This window comes from Alligator mississippiensis, chromosome 5 (genome assembly GCF_030867095.1).
Source record: "Alligator mississippiensis isolate rAllMis1 chromosome 5, rAllMis1, whole genome shotgun sequence".
NCBI lineage: Eukaryota > Metazoa > Chordata > Crocodylia > Alligatoridae > Alligator > Alligator mississippiensis.
Window position 1 is genome coordinate 16,524,731 of NC_081828.1, and position 20,039 is coordinate 16,544,769.

Below are 20,039 nucleotides of genomic sequence, written 5' to 3' on the forward strand. Positions count from 1 at the left end.
GTAAGGTGGAAAAAAATCCTAATGAGTAGATGGGGTTTATTTCCACCATCTGTTTTGCATTTTAAGGTTAGGTAACATAACTTTCCTTTTCTGAAATAGGCCCGTGCACATTGTCATGAGTATAACTTGAGTCAAATTACATTGGGTAAATGTTGAATCTTTTTAGCATGTGGAACTAATTTTCTTTTCTTTTCTTTTCTCCCCCCCACTCCCCCTTTAAAAAAAAATAAAAAAAAAAGAACAAATCTTCAGTACATTGATTGCATTTTTGGCAGTTTTCAGTTTACTTTTTTCATACTGAAACTGCCTGCTGTTTTCCAAGAGGATGTAGCTAGAAATATCATACTCTAGATTGAGTGTTTGCTTTCACTGTGTCCTACCTAATTACTACTTTGTGGTTCTGAATATAACATTTGAAACAAAGAGCTGTCTTTTATATCCCAGTATATCCTGCATCCTAATTATATTGGACAGATTATAAATCCTGTCATAGAGTTTTCTGCCACTGGAGATCAGGATGAACCTAAATATTGATGCTACTAGGACCCAATATGAATCTTAACTTTTAATCCTCCTCTATTATGTGGGGCACATTCCTCTTCTTAACTCTTAATCCTCCTCTATTATGTGGGGCATGATCCTCTTCTAGGATCAGATGAACATATTTTAATCTAACTAATTTCTGGCCACCCCCTTTCCTCCTATGCTCTTTACCTGTGGGAAGTAGTAATGCTGTTTGTTTATAGGGTGCTTTGTGGCTAGAATGGATCTTTTTGGAAAACATGATTGCTTGCAAAAGCAAGGGACCAAGATAGGTGGCCTGGGAAGACCTTTTCAACCTTATGCCCATGGTTTACAAGCCTAAGGATGTACCATATAATGTGCAAAGGCTGATTATTTTAAATGGTTTGTTCCACTCCTACAAGAATAGTTTATAAAGCAGCAACAATACTCAGAAGTTTGCTAACTAGTCATTATCAGTTGATGATTTCATGTAGGTAGTATAGTATAGCTGGTAGCATCTCTTCTAACCTTTCTCAGAATGTGGCCAGATTGTTGGATAGATGAATACCGTTACCCTCTGGTCATTTATAAACAGCCTGTATTATGCTCAGATGCTACAGTGATCATGCATTTATAAATATCAAAGACAAACGGTTATTATATTAAACATGGGTAACCTTAACTAATCCACAATTAAGGGTGGAAATAAGTATCAGCTCTGCATGCTAAAAACCTGCTGATGCAGTAGTTACACTTAAAAACATAGTGAAAGCCAAGGAATTCTAAATTATATGCATTTATAGCAGTGGTTCCCAACCTTTTTAGACTCCAGACACTCCTCCACAGCTTTTAAAATTTGCAGCACCCCATTTAAAGATCTAATATAAATAGATTATGAATGTTATATTCTTAACATAATTATATTGTTAATGGTCAATTAGTTATTAATTTATTAGATCCTTGTGTTATATTACACTCGCCCCATTGCTGCTGTAGCCAGGTGGATCTGCTCCTCACATTTCCTGCAGAGCTAGATCAGGAAGCAGCTGTGGCAGGAACACACGCTCGTGCCGTAGCCCTTTCCAGTTTGACACTGCATGGTGTCTCCTGGAAGCAGGCACAGGAGGCAGATGGAACTGTCCTGTGCATCCCCGTTTTCAGGCGGCACGTCAGAGCCAAGCTGTGAAACAGCTATAGCAGAAAGGTGCTCCTGCCTGTATTACATTATGTAGAGAAGGAGCTGTTTCTGCTGCAGCTCTTCACAGTTTGGCTCCAATGTGCCTTCTGAACATAGGCATGCAGGGTAGTTCTGCCTCGTGGCAGCAGCATCTGTCTCCAGGCTGCTGCCACTGCAGGGAGAAATTGCCCTATGCACCTTGTTTTCAGGAGCACATGGAGCCCAACTGAGAAGGAGACACAGCACAGGCAGCACGTCTGACTGTATTACATTATGTAGGCAGGCACGCCACTTCTGTTTTAGCTCTTCTAGGTTCAGCTCATGGCCAGAAGCGAGAAGTGACTGAAGCAGCAGTGGCGTGCCTGCCTGCATAATGTAACATAGTCAGACATGCTGCCTCTAGGATATGTTGGGCAATTTCGTCCTGCCATCGAAGTACCCTGGGTAGGTTCTTGTAATGCCCCATTTGAGAGCCACGGGTTTATAGAAACACAGTTTGATAGTCTTTAACTAGCATGCAAAATGAAAGAATGTGCAAATACTGTTACTTTTTAATCACAGAAAATCCAGAACTTTTATATAGTGTTAGCCTCTGCAGTGAGCAAACTGTCATGGTTTTTAGTCTTTTTTTTTTTTTTTTCATGATAACATTTCTTCCAGTTAGACAAGAAATAATATAACAATTTCACCCATTGTTGAAGTGTAGCATCTCCAGGAGTAGAAGACAGAGTCTGCATAAAGCCAAGCAACAACAAAACAAAATGGCCTAAGAAGGTTAGCGAAGAAGAATACAATTTCAAAATGAAATTCAAGTATCATAACTGAACCCTAATTTGTAAAGTTTATTTAACTACAGTCTGGTCTGAAAATAAACTGCTTTAATGTGACCAGACACACTTTCATATTTATTTTTTTTACAAATTTGCCTTTTTCAGGCCTCGTGCCAAAGAATAGCAGTACCATACTTATTTATTTTAAAACAACAGGGTTTTTGTCAGTTCAGAACTTCATTGGCAGAAACTATATGCTTGGTTCGTGGCTCCAGCACAGCTCTGGACTTCAAGATCCGTCTCTCGGAACAGCTAAATGTCATGTTGGATGACCTGTCCAAATGGATGATCTGATCAGCAGAGAATTTGAACCTGACTGGGCAGTGAATAATGGCACATGGAAGGCCTACAAATCTGTCCTTGCAACCAGGACTGTAGCAGTTTTGTTATGGGGATGGCCAAAGCTAATTTGGTAGGCTCAGATGGACAAATCAGAGAATGAGCTAAGAGATTAGATCCAAAAAAATTAAGTTGTTGAATATGTCCCAAGCCTGTCCTAGTATGCCGGACTAACGTGGTTAAGACATGCTAGTTTTTGTAACCAGCTACTTGCAAGGTAAGAATATAGCTAGCATTGCATGTGGCCGCCTTTGAGTTGCCGGTTTGAAGAAACGTTTACAGCTGGGTGGTGTCCTTTGACACACAGTCAGCGAGGCTCAAATTCAGGCATCGGGATTCACAGCAAGATAATGAGTCTCAACTACTCTAGTATAGTCCCGTGAGAGGCAAGGAGAGCAGGATTTCTGGCCTGCCCTCCTGCAATATTTTTTTTCCCTAAGAACTGTTGTGAAGACTTGCTGTTTGCGGGAAGCAGTGGGGCTTCTTCTCAGCAATTTGCTTAGCTTCTCTTCTCTCTCTCTCTCACCACTGACTCCCCACAGCAAAAAGACTGTTTTCTTACCATTTTAATCCCATATATATTTACGTCTGATTGAAATAGGGTAACTACTCAAACTGAAAAATAATTCAGAGACCTAAGTCATGAAGTTCTCTCTGAATGATGTACAATCATTGGTTAAGAGGCAGAAGGTGTAGTATCGTCCCCACATGAGGTGAAAGGTAAAATTTCTATTGACTTCAGTGAAAGTCAAGATTTCACCCAAGAAGTTTTCTGATGGAGAGTCAGTACGGGTCATGACTGTCCTCATTACTCCCAGTAAAATAAGGATTGTCTTTTCTGTTTCAGATAACATAGCTGTTTTATAGACCCGCTTAATCTAGCTACCCTGAAAATAGCTGAATTACCAGTAAAGATTCAAGCAAAGATGGCAAATCTCTTCACAACTGTGTACCCTTACCTCTCATAATTTCAGAACTAGATTTTTGACTGACTTTCTTTTCTTCCCAGCACAATGTGGAAGCATGTGTGCAATTTTAAACACACAAATAGTCCTATTAATGTCAAGGGAATTACCATATTTACCCAAATATAAGATGAATCTGAATATATGGCAAAACTCCAATGATCAGATTCTATATATGGAAAGTTGATAAATTTGTTATACTTTTCAAGGTATAGAATCTAATTATTGGAGGTTTGCCTTGAATTTATTTCCTTCCTGCTGCTACAGAAGGGGAAAATAAATCTGGGGGGCACACAGGTGCCCCCTTATCCTCTGACCCCGCAACCTGTTCTATTTGCAGCCTCTTTCCCCCATTTGTTACTGTCAGGCCCTGCTCTCCCTGAGCACATGGAAGTGATGGACAAATTTGAAAACACTGACTTTGTAGTATGGGGTACCCATAGACTTAGTTCATCTAGAATTAATCCAGTTTGCCTATTTTGAAACTACTGCAAATTTTAGCATAGGTACTCCATGAACAGACTTTTAAGCATTACTTTTGTACCTATTTATTTAAATATTTATATATACGTATACATTTTTTTTAAAAAAGGAAGCCCTACCTGAACTACCATCAAGTACATGTGTCTGAATTAAGTGTCTGTAAAATTGTATCACAGTAACCCACATTCCTTTCTTCCTGATTCCCCCTCTCCTCTGCCCCAGGTCTAATTCCTATTTGTTTAGGCATCTAAAGGAGATATTGTAAGTTCTTTGGGACATGAACTGTGTTTGCCCCTGTCTCCTCAGAAGTACACATTAGGCATTTGACTTAAAATACAAGATAGTATGGCTACAGGCACTGTAGAAATAAGCTCTATACACCACTGAATTGAAACATTTTTGCAAGCCTTAAAAAACAGATTTATTGTTTGTATTTGCCTACTGCTTTTTAGAGTGTTTGTCCTTCATAACAGGAATCTGGCTATATTTGGTTACTGCTGAATTTTAAAAAGCACCTCACTGCTGTTTAGTTTATGCTGTTTTGTATTTGGTAGTTTTGCTATTTCTGTTTATTAATGGGCCTTTCTAATATTGGGCTCATTTAATCTTATGGTAATCAACATCTAATATATGGCAAAACAGGCCACTTCTGAAATTCGTGTACATATGCCAAATCTAAGATTGTTGGTGGCAGTTCATGAAAGCTGGAAGCAGGCACTTCAAAACCAGTGGGAGCATGCCGGAGATATGGTGCATTGGAGTTGACTCGGTTAATCGAGTGTGCTCCGCACATGAGCTGACGTGCCCGGTGCTGCGTCATACATTTGTTTAAATGGCAAAATGCACATCAGCACTCAGAAAATGGTGGTGGCATGCTTTTGAACTAAAAACACCTTTGATGTGTTTTAGTTCAAAAGCATGCTGCTGCCATTTTCTCAGTGCTGATGCGCATTTCGCCATTTATAGAAATGTGCACGCCACAGCACCGGGCACTTTTAAAAGCACTTGGCACTGCGGTGCAAGAATGTATACAAATACCCAATGATTTTACCCACATTTGGTTTCTAAAACATAGCAAATACTGCTCTCCCAAGTTATTTGGAACATTGTCTCCAGGATTTGTCTACCCAATGGTTCTGTCTCATACAGATGTTATTAAAATGCCAGCAGCCACTTGCAGCCCTTTTCTATGCTAGCGTTCCCTCCATTGCTGTTCCCAGTATCCAGTTGTTTATTCCAGCCTTCCATTGCTATTCCAAATGTAGCAGACCAATGGTAGCAAGAGCTGGCAAGTTTTTGCAGAAATATCTAGTTTAGAGATGTGGCTTGCTTGTGAAGTGTTTTACTTGTGGATCTAAGACAGCCGTTATCACTTATAATCTTGTAAGTGCTTTGTTTCCAGTTCCCTATAGGAACAATGAAGATTTTTTTTTTTCAAATGCCTTGTACTGCAGCTGTTAAATCAGCTGTACTTCATTTACAATCCCTCATGTTGTGCAAATGTTACAAATAATATTTTTTTCTGGCAGTCCTTTGCAGTAAATATATTAACTGTAATATAAAATATTCGATTAAATTTGGAAGCTGGATTGATTTCTAATCTGCCATTTCTAATCGTAGTTAGCAAAACTGATGTACATATATGGTTGGCTGCTCTGATTAACAGTTCAAGTCTATATTTTTCTTGGTAATACAATATTAGCGATCATATTATATATATCGATAGAGCTATCTATCTATATAGATATATGTCTATCTATAGATATATTGTTTGAAGTATTTTCTCACTGCAACATGTTGTGCTGCTGGGTTCGCTTTCATCTTAAGGAGCTGAAGAAACAATCTTACAAGCTTACATTTTAGTTTATATTCTAAGTCAGTTTGGAGGCATTCCCCAAGTTTGAAACCAAACTACTTCAGCTTAAAATTTTCTGTGTGTGAAGCCTCATGATCTTGTTTGACTTATTGCCAAGCTCATACGAATTGGGTACCATTGGCCCCCCCCCCCCCCCAAAAAAAAATCTACTTCCTATTCTGTTTAGTAAGAAACTTTATCCCTTCCTTCCAGGTGGGGAACAGGTCTCCGTGATAAACACACTCATTACCTCCAGTATTCATCTGGCAAACCCATTAAAACACAGCTTTCTCTCTCCTCACTGGGCTAGGTTGTTAAGAGCCCATCAACCCTGGGCTGTGATCCATTTAGTAGCTCAAGAGGCAGGGTCTAGTCCTTCTAGCTCAGATATGGGCAAAATATGGTTTGTGGGTCAGAGCCTGTGGAGGGACTTTGTCTGGCCCATGGTGGGTCCCGCCTGGCCTGCACTGTCAGGCCCATGGCACATCCTGCCACCCCCAGGCTCACAGTAAAGCTGGGACAGCTCTGTGGCCAGACTCCATTTCCTGGCAGCCCCAGCCCCGCGGAGACTGGCTGGGACCCGTGCGGGCAGGCCCTGAGCACATGGGGGTGGGGGTCCTAAAGAGCCTGCTCTGGACCCACCCACGATGAGCAGCAGTGGCAACAGGGAGGAGGCACAGAGCAACCTGGCGCGGGATCCAGGTAGCAACGGTGAGAAGAGCTCGGCAAGGGGGAGGTGACCGTGCCTGCAGCCAGGTCCTATTTTTTTTTCCCGCCCCCAGCAGCAACTTCTGTCTGGCCACCACTGCTGCACCTCGTCGTGGTTGTGGCAAGTGGGTCTGGAGCGGGTGCTGCAGGGACCCTTACTACCCCCTCCATGGGGTGAGCTAGGGCTGGGGCTGTATGCTCAGCCAAGGGCTGGACAGAAGCTGCTGTCGGGTGCCAGGGAAAAAATGGGACCTAGGAGCAGGCATGGCTGCGTCCCGCTCACTGCGGCTGCCTGGAGCCTGGGCTGGGGCTGTCCTGCGGCTCCTTCCTGCTGGATGTGGGGGCCCAGAGCAGCCTGGAAGTGGCACTGGTGGTGGCAGTGGGGGAGAGAGCCTATAGGCTGTGCGTGGCTGCAGCAAGAAGGTCTCAGCAGCGATGAGAGGGAGGCAGCTGCAGTCACTTCCAGGTCCCACTTTTCCCCGGTGGGCAGGAGCAGCTTCTCTTCAGCTGCCACTGCTGCCTTGGTGCCTGGGCCACCAAAGCCAGGCAGTAACTTCAGCCCCTAATCAGGTTAGAAGGGTGGCCTGGAAGTGGCACTGGTGGCAGCCCTACTGAAGCTGCTGCCCGCCTGTGCCCACACCAGCTCCCTGCCTGCCAGCTTACCAAACCATCCCACATAGGGAGGTTTGTTAAGCTGTTGCATGGTGGGACAGAGGAGGAGAGAGGGGTTCTGACCTGGCCCAAAACTCCCTGTGTGGCCCACAGGCCCAAATAATTGCTCACCCCTGTTCCAGCTGCTACTGGGTTAGCCATTTAGAAAAATGAGACCCTCACAAAACCCAAATGCTGTTCCTAAGTGCTATAGAAGAGTTATGTTTGGTTAGTTTTAATTTAATCAAACTAGCGGTTTTTGGAACACAGACTTTTAGAAAAGTACAGTCTTAACTTTTAGAAATGTTTTAATTCATACAAAACTCTTTTTACCTAAAGATTTTATTTTTGCCATCAAAATCACTAACCAAGCCAAAATGATTTTAAAAATTTTAATGAAAAACCATCCAATCCTGCAGTCAAGAACACGCAAATAATAGCCAAATAGGTAAACTAAACATTGTTAATTGTAAAACAAAACTGAGAAGCTTGAATGAAACAAAAGAATCCTGGTTTTAATGAGTTGTGTAGATTAATTATGAATCTCTTTTTTCTTATTGCTGAAATCAGTTTTCAGTGAGAGGTAATTGCCCTAAGTCTTTTCTGCCTGCTCTAATAAGTATGTGATGCACATTTGTACAGAACAACCCAATAATGTTCTGTTGTAACTTTTAAATAATAGCTGCCAATAAATCTATACAACCTTTGGTCAAGACTGGACAGAATTAGAGGTGGGCTGAAGAAGTATGAACAGGAAGATTAAGGTGAAGGTATAGATTATGTATGACTAGGATTGTTTACCTTAAAAGGAGATGGCTAAAGGAGGAACATGTTAAATATATATAAAACAGTGAAGAGTGGAAAGCAGGTAGATGTGGAGCTTTTACCCATCTGGCCATATGACAGAAGAACAAGGCCATTTGAATTGAAAGATTGCAAATCTAAAACTGAGACAAGAACACACTTTTGCATACAAATGGGAAAGATTCAGAGACAATTGGATTTTATATGGAAAACAAGATTATCAAGAACTACAAGAATTAATGCCAACAAAAAGTTTTGAAAGGCAGATAAAATCCCATCTTTCAGGGTTTAAGATGTTCTGTAGTGATTACAATTTAGCATGAGACCTTCTTGGTGAGTGGGGAACAAATTGCTGGCCACTGCTGTAGAGAGAGTACTGGAGTAGATGGCCCTCCAGCCTCATTTATTGTGGCAGTGCCTGTGTTCCTGTGTTATTGGGGTGAGTAGTGATGGGTTACGGCAAATAATCTTGAATGACCATCTCATTAAACACTTGTGTAATTGTTCCTGTTCAAGTGAGCTCGGAGTCTGCTGCCATCTGTTAAGCAGACTCAATTAAACAGCAAGGGGTGGGGAGAATAAAGTGCAGATGCTAATGCATTGTGCAAACCACACTGAGCTGAGCTCTCTTTAAATATTTAAACTATTTCTGCTAGTTTCTGGAATTGAAATTTACTTTTCAGTCTTTGTTTGGATTTGAGAAATCAAGGCTATTTATTTTCTGTTACGTAAATTGCATAGCACAGTCTGAAGATACTGAGTTTGTTTGTACATGTTAAATAAGAAAAGTAGAAAATAATTTGAAAATATTTACTTAGATTTTTTTATTTTTTTTTTTGCAAGGACTGAAATTTTCCTGGTGTGAAAAGGGGAATATTTTTGATCTAGATGAAAATTCCGTATAGGCATATCGAATAGAATCAGATATCCAAGTAAGAGACTATTGCTGGGGTACTGGAAGAGCAATTAATATGTAGCCTGAGGGAAGGGTCAGGGGACCAGATTTGTGGCTTACTCGGTGATTTTATTACTCCTTTCTTCAGTTGGTGCAGTCCTAATTTAATGTGGATTATTTATTTGGATTCATTGCTGAAAATAACTATTTAGCTAATAGAGTTTTACTTTTTACCAGATTTTTTTTTATTAAAAACTGGAAGATTCTATGCCTGAAAATGTTATAAAGAACTTGGCTAAAATGGATCAACCAAAATAAATTCAATCTATTTCAGTGGCCAAATATATATTGCTACAAGTAGAATGACTTTTGTAACTGTTCGTAATGTACTCTCTCATTATTTTGAAAGTTCATAAACAAAGCTGTGTTTAAAGGCACAGGGGAAGGGTCAGCTTTGTATTAGAGACAGAAAGCTCCATTCTCACTAGCTAACAGACTGTTTCCTTGTTGTGTCTTTTGATGGCTACAGATTAAATGCTATGTGGGGGAAAAACTCATTTTAAACATTTTGCTTCAAAATGACACCCTTTAATGTTTTTTTTCCTCTGATGTTAAATTAGCTTCTCATCTAAAAGGCAACAAACAACAACCCCCACCCCCAGCCCTGTGTTTGTAGATTAAGTACCTGTGCAGAGCTTTAACAGAGGTCTGGAAAGAAGAGGAAGTCTGCATGTAAAGCTTTTAAGAGTAGTTGCATTTTGCCTTTTTATCCTTCTGGGCTCTCTGGGACTTGTAAACTGAGGAGATTTACTGCTGCCCTTCTAAATGCTGCTTTAGAATTAAGAGTTCAAATTTCTGAAATTCCTAAAGTCCTCAGGAGGGAAAGGGATAGGGGAAAGTGATGGTCATAAGCTGAGCAGAACAAACTGCAGGATTTCCCAGAGTGGCTTTGCTGGTTATATTGGCAGATTGTCTTACTAAAATCAAATCAGTGAAACCCTTGCCAGGAAAACTCATGTAGTTGTGAACAATGTCTTCTTGCACCCTTGTTTTGATTTGAGTTTTGAGTTTCTTTCTGTGATTGTGGCTTCTATTGCTAAAATTCAGAAGATCCAAACTGGGGGGTCTGATTTGATGTAGTACATTGTAGAGGTCCACCAATACATCAGTCCGATATCAGATCGGTACCGATATAAAGAAAATTGTCTATATTGCATATCGGCCCAATGGGGCCGATAATTTGGCCGATAAATGCTCATGCTGCATGTAGCCACAGTGCAGCATGGAGCAAAGCCGGCAGTGTGGAGAGCTGCCTCCAGCTGGTAAGTCTGGAGTGGTGGAAGGGGAGGGGGGAGGGAAGAGGTGTGCTGGGGTAGATCAACACCCCCATGGTGAGAGAGGGGGCAGGCTCTGCCCAGCCTAGGTAGGGGGGCACAGGACAGAGATGTGGCTCGTGAGGTGGGGGCAGCTCCTGCTGCTGCTTGCACTCCGGGAGGGTGGGGGGAGCATGTGCCCCCAGAACTGTGGGGCAGCGGGCTGCCCTGTGTGATGGAGCTGGTGCTGCGCAGGGCTTTTCTTGCCGGGGGCTGGGCCAGAGCAGGCTCCGGAGGCACTGGAGGAGGCTGCAGCCACCCCAAATTTCACCCAGCCCTGCTCCTAGTCCTGTGCTACCACCCACAACAGCCCCGGCTTTTCCCAGCGCTTGGGTGGTGGCAGGGGGTTCAGCTGGGGCTGATCAGATATCGGATCGGTGTTGGCTGATATGCCTCCTTAAATATAAGCTATCAGTATCAGCCCCCAAAATCTCTGTCGGTGCACCCCCAGTGCATTGGGTTGAGTGTGGAGGCCTCCATCTTGAAGTGAAAGACTCGCAAGAGTATCTCTGAATACTTCTGTCATGTACCAGGTTTGATCAAGTAGTACTTGCACTGCATGGCTGTGTATTGCTCTCTGTGCTGTTGAAAGTGCCATCCAGTCCCTGAATGAAAACTTAGCTCCTTTGTAGTCTGTGGTCAAGCTCTCATTGACTTCAGTGGGATCAGGATTTCACTCTGTTTTTGTTTTATTATTTTTCTTTTTGTGCATTGACATTTTAACACTTTCATCCTCAGTGGTTCTCTTTCTCTTCCCTGTGTGTTGCATCTGGTAAATGACATCCAGGCTGCACTGGTAAAGTGTCTCCGGAGCCAGTAGTTCTTAGTACGTAGCTTGTTTAGATTGTGCGGGCTGCTGCGTACCTCTTCTTCTCAGGGACAAAATTATGGAAAAGCAAGAGTTTCAGTTGGAATCCTGGATATAGCCTCTAAGAAGAGTTAAATGGTTGTATGTTGTACCATAGCATTACTAGAGGTTCCTTTAAAAAAAGGGAAATGTCCTATATAAACTGTGGGGCATTAACATGTTACATAGTATTTATGTAACCCTGCAGGGTGAATCACTTTAATGGGCAGAAAAATCCCTCAATAATAATTTTGGTTTCTTTTTTTCCAGAGAAAGTGCTATAAATATATAACTTGACTTAAACATTTGCAGGCACGTTGCTAGATAGGTTGTGAAAAACACTTATCTGCCTGAAAATCAAATTATTTTTGAAGTCTTTTCTGTCATCTTAACAGCTTGAAGCAATATTTATTTAACTGCCAAATGCTGGCCCTTTCAATTTCAAACGGATTCTGCCCCCAACACCCTGTGCCTCTCTAGCACTTCTGATGATTGGCCTTTTTTTTGTCCTGTGATGCATCTTGAAGTTGGGTGTTTGCGGGTGAAAGTGCTAAAAGGAGAGAAAGAGCTGCTAAAAATATTCTCACCTGCCCTAAGTTTTCCGTGATGTAATACATCCAGCACATCAGGAATTCTTTCTGTGATAGCCAAGGATTGGGGCAAGACAAAGGGCTTGGAAAACTATTAATTAATTTTCACAGTAAAACTGAACTCTATTCCCATAACCAAATAAAATGAGCTAATATCATTGGATACCTAAACCACTGAAGCTGTACATTACTAGAATGACTTATTCTTTGTTCCTAGTGAGTATATGGGTAGCATAGTTCAGTATTCAACTTCCTGTTTGAAATGGAGAAACTTCTAGGTAAGGTTGGGACTATCCTCCCTAGGGACACTCTGTAAATACCTACTAGTCAGTGCAATCTGTTCCATTGCAAAAGCAAAATTCTGCTCATCTGAGATATTTTGATACCCCAGGAATAAGCTGTCTGTGGTGGGGGCTGTTTATCAGTTCTCTCTTGAATGTCAGAGTTGTACTAGCAGTACAACTGCCTCACTAGGGATCCCCAGAAAAAAGATGAACCCTCTCATGTGGAAAAGGACATTCCCAGCCTTATTTTAACTTTAATGACAGAATCTTAACTCAGTGTTCCTAAGAATCCCTTCCAGCATGTATCTGCTGTAAATAATTTGGTATTATCCTGAAGGTACTCATGCTCGCTTTCTTCTCCCCACCCCACTTGGAGTAACTAGGAACAATGGCCACAAACTGACAGAGAGCAGATTTAGGTTAGACATCAGGAAGAACTTCTTCACGGTAAGGTTGGCCAAGATCTGGAATGGGCTTTCAAGGGAGGTGGTGCTCTCCACTACCTTGGCAGTCTTTATGAGGAGGCTGGGCATGCACCTGGCTGGGGTCGTGTGACCCCAGCGCTCTTTCTTGCCCAGGGCAGGGGGTCAGACTCGATCTGCTAAGGTCCCTTCTGACCCAAACATATATGAATTTAAGAGAAAGACTTTAAGAAGGGAAGGCAGGTGCGTTTGTATTAGCATCTTCTGATACATGGGCATTCAGCCTGAGTCCCAGTTCCTGTCTGGCAGGCTTCAACAGCTTATGCATACGAAGCAAGTTCTTCTCTTGCTTTCCAAATAAAGAGACCCATGTTCTAATCGGTAATCACTATTGAGGAGCTGCTGCATACAAGTAAAACTTGTGCAGCTGGAGAATTAGAAATAAGATATAAACCTGGCTATGGAGGCAAACATGGAAAAGGAATATTTTTAAAAAGGGTTTATAACGTTAGTGTTTAGAATCAGTAAACAACTTTTTTGTTCAAGGGCAATAGATTTTAAATATGAAGCATAGCCTTTTAAAATTATATGAATAAATAGTTGAATAAAATGGCAGATACCCTGCAACTAATGTCCTATATTTATCTTTTTTTAGTATATAAATATTGGTTAATTTAACTATAGAATCAAGTATTTTACTTGCATAATCTTGGTGTCCTTGAGCTGGAATTGACAGGTTTTTTAAACTAAAAAAAAAATCCCTGTCATAAAATAAAATATGTAGTATTTTTGTGTCTGCAGATTTTAATTTTTCAGAACTGTATTAACATCTGTTGTATTCAGTGTTTCTCACACGCCATTTCTGATTTTATTACAGCGGATATTCAACTCCTTTGTGTACACAGAAAAAATCTCAAATGGAGAAAGTGAAGTTCAACAGGTAAGCAATAGTAGAATGCAAGAAAATCCCTTACCTAGCCAGTCCCACTTCTTGGATAGCATTTTAAAGAGACACAGTTAATTTTAAAATCTCAGTTTGGTCTGAATTAGTTTTACTCCCTAGTTCTGCATACAACACTTAAGGAAACAACTACTGAAAAGAGAGAATATTTCAATTGTTTTGTTTATTTGGCAGTCTCCCTTTCTCCTGAATGGGAAGAAAGTTTCCTTTATTCTTTATTTGGGGGTTTTTTCACAGAAACGAGAGAAAAATCTTTTCTGGTACAGGCAGAACTCAGAGACAGGTGCAGTTCTTGATGATGCATTTTTTAAAATTGACAGCGTCCTTTTAAATTATTTTTACTTTAGGTGTATGTTGACTGATCACCAACACATTGGCATTGTGTATACAACATTGCAAATTTATGGGCTTTCATGTTTAATCTCAGCCAAAATTCATATACTTTATGTGCAAGTATATAGTTAGGTCACAGCTGATAGCAGCTTTCAAATGCTAATCAATTTCTTTAAAAGAATATATTTGAAAATATGTTTGTGGTAAAACTATAACATCCAATCTTCAGTTGAATGTAAATGTTAAAAATAGAAATAAACCACAATGATTATATATTTTTTAATCCATTAAGGGGTATTAAACAGTTACTGTATGTTTATATTAAAAATCAGATTAATTAAAAAATACTAAATTTCTAACTAATGCTTTTAATTTGTTCATTCTCGCAAGTCCATCTTCATGCTGCATGTGATCCATTTTGTTAGTGACAAGCCTTGCCTTATAAAGACCTGGCTTTTGATTCCAGTTAAAGACATTGACTGACTGACTTGACCTTCAGCAGCAACATGACCTCCATCAAACTAGTTTTAATGTTCAGCAAAAAACAAAACTGGCTCAGAACAGAGTTTTCCCAGAGGAAGAATTAATTGCCTTCAAAGCTTGCAAGTAATTTTTAACTTGGTGTCTGAACCAACGTTGTACTCTTTCAGGAGCATTTGACTACTGTGCATAAGCTTATTCATTTGCATTTGGTATGCAGATAAGCAAATTAACATTCCAAGTAATATTAGTTTTAAACTACAAAAAACAATTGGCCATGAATTGCTCTCCAGGGGAAAAAGTTAAAGAGATGAGGCCACTTGAAATTCTGGCTACGGTCAGTAAACTCTAGGCAAGTTTGGCTTTGAAATTAATTTTCAAGTTCTTCTCTGGTTAAAAAGAAATGCATTAGCTTTGGATAGGGTTATGGTATTCTAGGACCACAGGATCCTAGGAAAGTAGGGTTGGAAGGGACCAGGCCCAGCTCAAGGCAGGTTCAGCCATGACTAACCACCTTAGCCAAGTGTCTATTCAACCTGCTCTTGAAAATTTCCAAGAATTCATAGTTTCATAGATTCATAGATGTTAGGGTCAGAAGGGACCTCAATAGATCATCGAGTCCGACCCCCTGCATAGGCAGGAAAGAGTGCTGGGTCTAGATGACCCCAGCCAGATGCTTATCTAACCTCCTCTTGAAGACCCCCAGGGTAGGGGAGAGCACCACCTCCCTTGGGAGCCCGTTCCAGACCTTGGCCACTCAAACTGTGAAGAAGTTCTTCCTAATGTCCAGTCAAAATCTGCTCTCTGCTAGCTTGTGGCCATTATTTCTTGTAACCCCCAGGGGCACCTTGGTGAATAAAAACTCACCAATTCCCTTCTGTGCCCCTGTGATGAACTTAAAGGCAGCCACAAGGTTGCCTCTCAACCTCCTCTTGCGGAGGCTGAAAAGGTCCAGTTTCTCTAGTCTCTCCTCGTAGGGCTTGGTCTGCAGGCCCTTGACCATACGAGTGGCCCTTCTCTGGACCCTCTCCAGGTTATCCGCATCCCTCTTGAAGTGCGGCTCCCAGTCCACTTACTCGTCGGGTACCTGTCACTAATATATACCATAAAATCTTTAGGAGTAGAGGAGAATAATTCATGATTTGCAATGTCAAGTTGCTTTACTTGAATTGGTTCACAGAGCTCAATAACAAACCAGATTTTAGTACTACAGGGATTCAGCATGTAGAGATCCATGTTTTCCATTAGAATAGCTGATGTACTCTTTGCTTCTGGATTTGCTGCAAGTATTTTTGCACCACACTCTCCTGAGGCATAATTATTTCTGTTTTTCTGGACCTTTTTTGTGGAATGCTGTCCACCATTAGAAGATGGGTGCATTGACTGACTCTTTTCTTTTTCTACTTCCATAACTTGCTTCTTCCATTCATCAAATGTTGGAATGTCTCCTGGATCCTTTGGGTCAACTTCTCCTGCTTTATAATCTTTCTCCCGTTTTAAGTTATCTGAAGCATTCAAAGCAGATTTCTGCTCATCTGCACTTTTCTCAGTTGTTGAAACTTTTGATTCAAACTCTGATTTAGTCTTCTTTCCTTTACCATCTGAAGAGGAGATACTCTCTATATGTTGACCCACAAGGTCAGGATGCGAGACTGGAGAGATCTCTGAGGTAGATGGACTGGAAATGTTTTCAATGTTTTGAAAACATTGAAGGATGGAGATTCCACAGTTTCTCTAGATAGCCTGTTCCAATACTTGACCATCCTCATAGTCAGAAAGTTCCTCCTAATCTCCAGCCTAAATTTCCTCTACTTCAATTTGAGGCCATTGCTTTTAGTGCTGTCCCTTACAGCCACTGAGACAAGGCCATCTCCATGTTCTCTATAATCGCCCTTCAGGTATTGGAAGACTGTTATCAAATTCTCCCCTCAATCTTCTCTCTAGATGAAATAACTGTAGTTCTTTCAGCCTTTCCTTATAAGTTGTGCTTCTCAGGTCCCAACTCATTTTTTACTCTGTGCTAACTCTTTTCAATCTGTCCACATCCTTGAAGTGAGGACCCCAAAACTAGACACAGTGCTCCAGGTCTCACCAGTACTCCAGTCTCACCAGCACTAAATAGAGCTGCAGAATCACTTCCCTTGATTTGCAAGTAACAGTCCTGTTAATACTACCCAGTATGCTCTGGGCTTTCTTTTCAATAAGAACATACTGCACATGTTCAGTTTATGGTCTACTGTAACTCCCAGGTCATTATCTGCACTATTGCAGCCTAGTCAGTCATTTCCTAGTCTGCATTTTTGCATGCAGTTATGCTGTACCCATATGCAGGACTTTGCACTTGTCCTTGTTGAATCTCATCTGACTGATTGCTGACCATTTCTCCTATTCAGTTCATTCTGGATCTAAGTCCTAACCTCCAGAGTATCTGTAACACCACCCAGTGTGGTATCATCTGAAAATTTGCCAAGTGTGTGCCCAATCCCATCATCCAAATCATTAAGGGGGGAGGGGGGAGTGCACAGCTCAATGCAGGGCAGCAGCAGCCACTGCATGCGAGCTTTCTCTGCCCCCCACGTCTCGCCGGCTGGGTGGTGCCTGTGCGGCAGCACGGGATGGTGTGTGGCGGCGTTCTGTTCTGCCTGTACACATGTACCCCCAAAGGCCTTCTCAAGTACCCCCGGGGCTACACATACCCCCAGTTGACACCCCCTGTATTAAACAATACCGGATTTAGAACAGACCCCTGAGGAACCCCACTTGATGCCTCCTCCCAATTAGATATTGCTACTCATTGAGGGGAGTAGAGATGCTATGCAGAAGACAAAATAAAAAGACTAATCCTAGAATTGTTAGGCACTTTTAAAGGTACTCAATTGTAAGAACCCTCTTTTATGTTTGAGCTAAAATTTAAGGTGGGATAATATATTGGCACACGGTTTTTATGCCAGCATGATTAGTGATCCAGGATTACAAATTGACTTCCAGATTAAAACCCCCACACTTTGAAAAGTATATTATATAATACAACATGCTCTATAGGGATTTTTTTCTGGCCTCCATCACTCAAGGGTTGGATTATATTTGTTCGAGCCTGATCAACAATTATGAACATCTATCTTTTCATTAAATATATTAATCTCTTTGCCGCAATATTTCATAGCAGTTGGCTCCAAAAATTAAATGAATATTATAGAAACAGAATTCCATTTTTGTTGGTGGATATTTGCCCTTCCTTTAAATGGAGAATCCAGCTATTCTTGTAATGTAAGATGGGGTCAATATGATAGGTGGGCTTTCTTTTTACTACTTGTAAAAAGTGTATTCTATACACTTTGCATATCACCAATGCTCTCTCTCAGTTTTTGGCCCTCAACTAAATTGTACATAAGACTTTTCATGCCTCTAACAATTTCCCTCATATTCACTAGACTGCTATGGCTTTACCCTTTTTGTGTTGAAAGGATCAGAAGTGAGCTCAGTAATGAGGATAGTGAATATGCTATCATTTGATGTGAAGGCCATTATATTATTTTAAGTACTATTCTCTTTTCCCTAATATTAGTGCTGATTTTTTATGAATTTTTGAGTACAGAATGTAGGGCTTTGAGCTGTTCCTTGTTATATAGTGTGCTAAGTGCAGGGTGGGTTTTAACTGAAGTGGTTCCAGATAATTGAGAACCCACTTATATGTTTGACTACTCCAGATTTTTCTAGCACATTATCATGCATTTGTCTAAACTAAACCTCATTGTTGCCTAGTTCCCTAGTTGTGATTTATTTTCCTGCTTTTCTTCAGTGAAATGTATTGTAAAGTAAATAAAATAAGGTAAAATAAAACCCTTTTTGTTAATATTAGAACTTAGAAAATCCATTTGTTCTAAGTAAAACTATAATTTTCTATCCTAAGCCACCTGACTATTTCTCTTTCTAAAATTTAATTGCACTAATACTCAGCAGCATTGCCAGAGAAACCATGGAAACTGTGGAGGAAACAAAATAATACCTAAGCAAGACCCAAGGACATTTTCTAGTGTAGTTAACTCAGTGGTATTGTAAGCACCAAGGTGTATTGTCTTCTTTTTTTAATTGGAAATGCAGGGTACTTGGCTTAACTGCATCCATTCCTATCATGTACCCATATATTATGCAAGCATCCAGAATGCAAAAGTTCTTGCTACTGTTCCATAATAGTACAAGAAAATGAAAATATTTGTCATTGGGGGCACATAGAAAGGTTCAGTCATATTTATTCTATGCAAAAAAATCTCTTGTAATGATATTAAACCTAATGTAATGAGTAGCAACTGTCTGCATCGTTAATTGTCTAGACTTGTTAGGAATGCTGCCAATCATATTACCCCAACAATTTCCTTGAAGGCAGTGGGATTAATTTGTTGTGTAAGCTGCCCAAAGTTGGAGGGGGGGAGAATGAGAAACATTTGCTTTCCTCCCATTGAAGGTGGGAGGGGGAGGGAAGATGAGAAAAACTATCTATCCTTCCAATGTACATATGATGGCAGGTAGTTTTTTGTAAAATAATATGGATGTTAGAACAGAATAATGCATTTAAAGAGGTGAAATTAAATAGATGTGGATTGAAATTTAGGGTATTTTAATATGATGGAGGTACAATAGCAGGAATAGGAATGTTTTATGAAATGCAGTGTATAGGTCATTTTTCTTTCATAAAGTGTCTGTAAAAGCAGAGTGATCTATTTTTGGCATTACTGAATGGTTACAGGAAAGTGACCATCTGTTCAAAATCCAGAAAAGTTAGATGATGCTGTTTCATCCAGTTAAAATAAAGAAAAAGTTTAAGATTTTATACAGACCAAGTTTATGAAAAAGAGAGAAGGAGCTTTGTTTTGCACTGTTTTTAGGTACCCGAGTTAGGATACCATATTAGGGCTTCCCTTTTTTCAGAAGCTGCTCAGCTTTCATTCCTCTGAGATTCAAGCCACAAGGTGTCTTAAATTGAGCATCCAAAATTTGAAAGCAATTAAGAATAATTAGTTACTTTGAACATATATGCCATGTTTTTTAGAGTAACAAAAAGAATTTGGTTTATTGTAAAAGCCAATGTAAGGAGACCTTTTCTATGTAAACATGGTTAGTGGTGCACTATGACCAAAATGGGGCAATTGTCAACGTAGCTTTTAAGATTTAGATCTTAAACTGTCTTGACATTTTTAAAGAAAGGGTCACTAGCTTTAATTTAAACGTAGAGTAATAATTTTTCACAACCATTTCTGGGTGGTTTGCAAACAACAAAAAAGGCATGCAGGACAAATTATGCATATCAGATGGCTTTTGAAAGTAAATCCCATTTTGGAAAAATTCAGACTCTCAGTTGGAACTTCTTTAAAGCCTTCACTAAAAAAAAAATAATAATAAAAAAACCCTAGGCATTTGCTTATACCCTGGTCACGGATGTGCACATTAACTCTAAGTAGATATAAGTAAATGTCTAAACACTGTAGGTAGTGTGATGAATTCTTAACTGTCAGAGATGAAAAATGAGACCCAATAGAGAAG

At 40.4% G+C, this 20,039-nt stretch overlaps 1 protein-coding gene across 2 annotated transcripts in view; it reads left to right on the forward strand.

The window, feature by feature from the left end:
• The window catches only part of CACHD1 (cache domain containing 1), a 183,471-nt gene that overhangs the window by 58,659 nt on the left and 104,773 nt on the right, over positions 1-20,039 (forward strand). For both annotated transcript variants that reach the window (XM_006272603.4, XM_019489122.2), the window contains exon 2: positions 13,605-13,667. In XM_006272603.4, coding sequence (XP_006272665.4) covers positions 13,605-13,667 — 63 coding nt within the window. The remainder of the gene's footprint in view (positions 1-13,604; positions 13,668-20,039) is intronic.